At 53.2% G+C, this 6116-nt stretch overlaps 1 protein-coding gene across 1 annotated transcript; it reads right to left on the reverse strand.

Moving 5' to 3' along the window:
• Positions 1-1292: 1292 nt before the first annotated feature.
• Positions 1293-5885, reverse strand: LOC308235684 (protein FAM187B-like; the record flags this gene model as incomplete). The annotated part of the gene is made up of 2 exons (XM_080644717.1): positions 1293-1680; positions 5128-5885. The coding sequence occupies 2 exons, from the start codon at positions 5883-5885 to the stop codon at positions 1293-1295; spliced, it is 1146 nt and encodes a 381-aa protein (XP_080500843.1).
• Between the last annotated feature and the right edge of the window lie 231 nt (positions 5886-6116).

Raw genomic sequence — 6116 nt, forward strand, 5'->3', positions numbered from 1 at the left:
TAGTGCCACCTTAGGGTTCGTGTGCCAGCCCCAGCAGCTTTGGGTGTGGATTATGTGACCTTCAGTCATAGGCCTGGGCATCAGACCAGGCTTGGCTCTGGCTGCTTCACCTCTAGCAGCTAAATACTAGGGGCTGCTGGGAGCCAGTAGGGGAGGGAGCTCAGATGTCATCTTTCACTCCCATCACTGGCCCCTTCCCAACCGCAGCCTCATGGGTGGCTGTGAGGACATAATGTTTTTGAAGGGTTTGAGTTTTGACTACACCAGGAGGTCCACAAATATTTGCTATTATCATTGTTATTCTCTGCTTCCCACTGGACTCCCTTTAAGTCTCCAGGAACATCCCCCATTCTACAAGACCCTTTGGTCTCTGGACACCACGTGAAACCTTAAGCATTTTGGCAAAAGTGCCTGGTATGTGAGGGGTGAGCTCTGCCCTCTCCTCAGTGACAGAAATTCTGCTCTGGAAGCTTCAGATCTGTTCTGTGGTTGCTTCACAATGAACTATCAGGGCAATGAATTTTACAGGCATTAATATTTTACTGCTCGCTCTCTCACTCTGCCAAACAGTGTATATAATTTCTGGAATAGTTAGTCCCAGTGATTTCTGTGGGCTGCCTGGACCAGGCCCAGTCCCTTGTCCTGGTGGAGGGACCTGTCTCCATTTGGGGTCTGAAGGGGCTCTCTCCACTGCAAGACGGGAAAGATGGTGTGTGTCCCATTGTCCCAGGCCACCCCTGTGGCAGCACCTTCTGACTTGGAGAGATATAGGGAAGCCGAAAGGCCATAAGCACAATTGGGGCAGTGTGGGACAAGGGTCAGGCAAGGAAAGGCAGCGGACCAGTGCAGATGTGGGAGGACTGAGGTTACCCATTCCCATCCCTGTCTTAGTCCTTGTCCTTAGGAGAGTGCAGTGAGTGAGGTGGTTATAGTTTACCAACCCCAGACATTCCTCCCCCAAATGGCCTCATTCCACCCCTCTTTTTTCCCTTGTGAGGAATATAGGGTGTGAGCCAGGCAACCTGGGTTTGAACTGGAGCCCCCACTCCCCCTCCAATTACTAGCCAGGTAGTCTTCTTGCCTCAGTTTCTGATCTGTGGAATGGGGATTGCTAATGAGTTAAGAGAGCAGAACCTGGAACAGGGAAGAGTGCAGTCACTCTTAGCTGTGGGAATTTGGCCCACATGCCTTCGGAGTGTGGTGTGGGCAGGCGCAGGGCAGGGGCTGGGGAAAGGACAGTTGAGGTGACGGTGGCACAGGAGGCCAGGTCTCCCGAGCACCGCAGGCTCACTTTATTTCACCAGAAGCACCTGTTTTCTTCTTTTACCCCGTGAAGGGCAGAAGAGCTTGAGCAGCATCCCGAGCAGGCTCAGCACGGTGCCCACCAGCAGCAGCTTCAAGCCGTTGCGGAGGGAATAGCTGCTCTTCCCCTTCTGGGCCTCTCCTGCCTCCCGCTGTTGTCTAGCTTCCTCTCTCTGCAGAACCTCCATCGTATCCACATGGGACCTGGGGTTGAAGCGAGCCACGAGCTCCTGGTGCACGAAGCACTTGTAAATGGCTGGCCGGAAGACCTGCAGTCGCCTGCCCCCAGTGGCGGGGTCCAGGACGGTGCTCAGGTCCTGGCCGGAGAGCTGGCCCTGCCAGGTCAGGGGCTTGCTGTCGGCTTCCCAGGTGATGGGCCTGCAGAGAAGGACAAGGTCAGCGGCAGCCCCCAGGGAGAAAAGGACAAATGTCCGAGTGAGGTGGAGACAGCAGCACCTCCTCCCGGGGAACAGCAGACAGCACCCCCTCTGAGGAGCACTTCGCAGCAGGGAGCAAGGGGAGGTGGGGGCAGGACGGCTGAGAGGTTTTGGAGCCCTCCCCGTTACTGAGGGGGCGACTTGGCCACAGGCCCCAGCTGTCTGAGCTTACATTTCCCCATCTGAACCCTGGGGGTGCAGTAACTGTACCTGCCTCAGAGTTCATTCAGAGGCATTAGCGAGAGTGCTCTCTACGTGATTTGTGCCCCTGTACCTGCTTGGCTTCGTCTCCTCCACTCTGCCCTCACCTCTGGCCCCGCCACACTGGCCTCCTTGATGCTTCTCTGACAGGCTGGACAGGGTCCTGCCTCGGGCTTTTCCCCTGGTGCTCCCTCTGCCTGGAACGCTTGCCCTCAGCGCTCTTGGCTCCCTCACCTCATTCAGTCTTGGCTGACACGTACCTTCTCAGAGACGCCTTCCCTAACCTCCTTATTTGAAATTTCACCTCACCCACTCCCACCCCCCCTCACTGCCTTATCACCACCTAAAATACTGAATGTTTTATTCATGTGATCGATTATTGCTCCACGAGGGCAGGATTCTTTCAGTTTTGTTTTGCACTGCATTCCAGGTACCTAGAACAGTGCTTGGCTTACAAACACACTCAGTGGTAACTGAATAGCATTGTAAGTGAATAATGTGGAAAGCAAATAAGCGATCAGGCATATAATGCACCCATTGTATGAGGAACAGAGGGGACACTTAGAAGACAACATTGGCAGGGCCAATAATCATACAAGCAGTAACACCTATCAGTGTGGAGCGGTTTGTCAGACACTGTTGTGTCTTCCCAGTCATTTGTCCTCTTAGACATCACAATGACCCCATGAGGCCAGGGCCAGCAAGACCTCTGTACTGAGTTGGAGAGTGAGGTTTTAATCAGACCTCAGAATGTGACCTTATTTAGAAATAGGGTCATTGCAGATGTAATCAGTTAAGACGAGGTCAGACTGCAGTACCGTGGGTCCTAAATCCAATATGACTCCGGTCTTTAAAAGAAAAGGAAGTGGGCTGGCCTTAGCTCAGCAGTTCCTTCTATTTAAAAAAAAATATATTTTATTGATTTTTTACAGAGAGGAAGGAAGAGGGATAGAGAGTTAGAAACATCGATGAGAGAGCAACATCGATCAGCTGCCTCCTGCACACCACCTACTGGGATGTGCCCGCAACCGAGGTACATGCCCTTGACCGGAATCGAACCTGGGACCCTTCCGTCCGCAGGCCGACGCACTATCCACTGAGCCAAACCGGTTAGGGCTCAGCAGTTCCTTCTAGTCAAGCCTCTGCTTGCCAACCACTCTTGCTAGTAAGGGTGGTTTGAGACCTGTGGGCACCCACCAGTCTTTTTCGAAAGAAAGAAAGAAAGAAAGAAAGAAAGGAGGGAGGGAGGGAGGGAGGGAGGGAGGGAGGGAGGGAGGAAGGAAGGAAGGAAGGAAGGAAGGAAGGAAGGAAGGAAGGAAGGAAGGAAGAAAAGGAGAAGAGACACAGGCACACTGGGCTAACGCCAAGTGATGACAGAGGCAGAGATAAACGAGGAAAGGCCCAGGATGCTAGCCACCACCAGGAGACAGGAAGAAGCAAGGGTTCTACCAGCATCTCAGAGAGCACAAGGCTCTGCTGACCCCTTGATTCTGGACGTCTAGCCTTCAGAATTGTGAGAGAATAAATTGCTGTTGGTTTAAGCCAGTGGTCGGCAAACTGCAGCTCGCGAGCCACATGTGGCTCGCGAGCCGCGGTTTGCCGCTCTGTTGACTAAAGAGTTTGCCGACCAGTGGATAGGGGCTTAATCACAAGGAACAACAACAGCCTGTAATTATTGGAATCAGGAGTCTAGGTCAGTGGTCGGCAAACTCATTAGTCAACAGAGCAGCAAACAGTTTGCCGACCACTGGTTTAAGCCACCAGTTTGTGATACTTTGTAATGGCAGACCTAGCAAACTAATACAACCCCTATTCTACAAACAGGGAAACTGAGGCCTAAAGAGACACCAGAGGCCAAAGTCACAGCTGGGAAATGGCAGAGCTGGGATCAGAACCTGGCCTCGCTGAGCCCAGAGCTTGAGACAAAAACCTCATACAAAGTGCCACTCCACTTGGCTCCCTAAAGACACGGACAATTCTTGAAGCCTCAGTGACCTCTCTTGCCTCTTCCTTCAAGTTCCCAATGACCGGCACTTGGGAGATCCTTGTATGGCAAAGGACATGGAGTAGGTGTCCCAGTCTAGATGGGAGGAGGGATTCATAGTGCACTTTCCTGCACTTATGAACTGCGGTATTTTTTAGGGAGTAGGTGTTACTTTTATACTTAAAGGGGGAGGAAGGAGGGAGACAAAATGGCAGGAGCATGAGAAAAAAGAGAGAAATAGAAGTCACAATAGGAAAAAACAAGGAAAAGAAAACCAGATGGATGTGGTGACGCCAGATTCCACAGAGCCCATAGCTGCAGAGGCCCCAAGAGGCTACGATGGCTCTTCCCTTGCAAGGGAGGGGCTGCCGCTGGGTTGCGTGGGGAAGGAGGGCATAGGGGACCTCCTGGTGTGCGTGTGAGATTAAGGGTCTGCACTGCCACTTCCCACCACAAATCTCCCTTCCAGCTGCAGTTCCCCACCTACCAATGAACTTCCTTGGAGTCCACAGCTCCTGGGGCCAGAGTGGAGGGATGGGAGAGGGTGTGGTTTGTGAAGAGAGTTTGCCCAAGGCCTGCCCCAGTGAAACCAGGAGTGGTTGTAGTTTTTGTTACTGGGATAGGGACAGGTGGTTTGGGGAATAGAAGGAAAATGGGGAGATTTCCCAGGGGCTCCAGGCAGGAAGACAAGAACATGAGTGTGAGCTGCGGGAGGCAGGCCCTGAAGGACATGCCTAGGGCACTGTCCTCTCCTCTGGAGCCTGCTGACCCTCCCAGATGAGTCAGAGGCCTCAGAGCCCCACAGCTTCCCAGTCTTCCCCCAGTATAGCCCCTCCACTGGCCTGGGCTTCTCCCATCCCCACCCTGACCACTCTGGGCTGCTTTGCTGCTGGGCCGGTGGCTTCCTGAGGGCAGAAAGTCTGAAGACTACCATGGCCACAGCACTGGGCCAGGCACAGTCAGCCGAGCCCTCCCTGAGTGTTAAATGCTCTTCTTCTGCCTGTGTGAAGCAATAGTGTGTGGGCACCAGGGTATTCTTACCAAAGGAACATCTAAAGAAGCCAGTGCAGAGACTGGGTGGCTGACCCATGTAAGGGACACCCCCCCCCCCGCCCTTTCTCTGCATGGATTAACCATGAAGGCTCCCAGACTGAGAGAGCCTGGCTAGGGGCCAAGGGCAGGGCTGGTGTGCACTTCCATTACCTATAGATGGATCCTAAGAGGCAGGTGAGCCATGCAGATCCTGACTCCTCACTGAGCTCGAAGTCGTCAAAATCAATGTTCTTCATATCTGATGTTTCACACTGGACATGGCAGGCTTCTACCTGCATCTCAGGTCGCATGCGGCTGGCCCACAGCCTAGCGTTTCCCAGGTAGAGCAAGCAGGGGACGGAGCTCCCCAGAGGCTCCTGGATGTAGCAGTACCCCAGGCGTTTGCGCTCCCCGGGCTCCCCACAGCGGTTACAGTCCTGCCAGGGCTCCCAGCGGGTGAAGATGACCTCCTTGCTGCCCAGACTAAGGGTCTCATTCTGCAAGGGCTTCTGGCCCAGGCCTCTATGTGTAATGTGCAGGGTGCTAGCGTCCTGGAAGTCAATCTCATACTGCACCACTTGGATGTCTTTCTTGTCCCGACAGCTGTATAAACCTGACTGGGATGGCAATGGACTTCTAATAAGAAGGCTGCTTTCAGACATTGCTTCCATGTTTGAAACACTGAGCGGGTGGATGGACCAGCTGGTCCCAGCTTGTAGGAAGTAGTAGTACCACTGTGCCCCAGATGAGTTGCAGTACAGAGAGACATCATTGTTGGAAAGTAGGGCTCGTTGGCATCGCTTGCTATGGGGACAGCTGATGGGAACATAGAAACCCAGCAGTGGGACTGCAAAGCTGAGCAGCAGCCACAGGGTGGTCATCATGGTGGACTGGGACTGTGGCAGTGGGCCAGGCACCACCCTGGACATTGTGAGGTCACTCATGAAGCTCAGGCTGCAGAATGAACTGGAGTACACCCCATGGGTGTGTAAGGTCACAATCCCTATTTGTTTTGTGACAAATGAACAATCCTATTTAATTTCTTTCCCATGCCCTCCACTTCGCTTGGGTAGGAGGAAGCTTAAGTTGTCTACTCAGAATTTTCACTACCACCCCCGTGCTTTGGCCTTAAAGTGTCACATGTAAACATTCACCATGTT

This window comes from Plecotus auritus (assembly GCF_963455305.1).
Source record: "Plecotus auritus genome assembly, chromosome: 10".
NCBI classification, from domain to species: Eukaryota; Metazoa; Chordata; class Mammalia; order Chiroptera; family Vespertilionidae; genus Plecotus; species Plecotus auritus.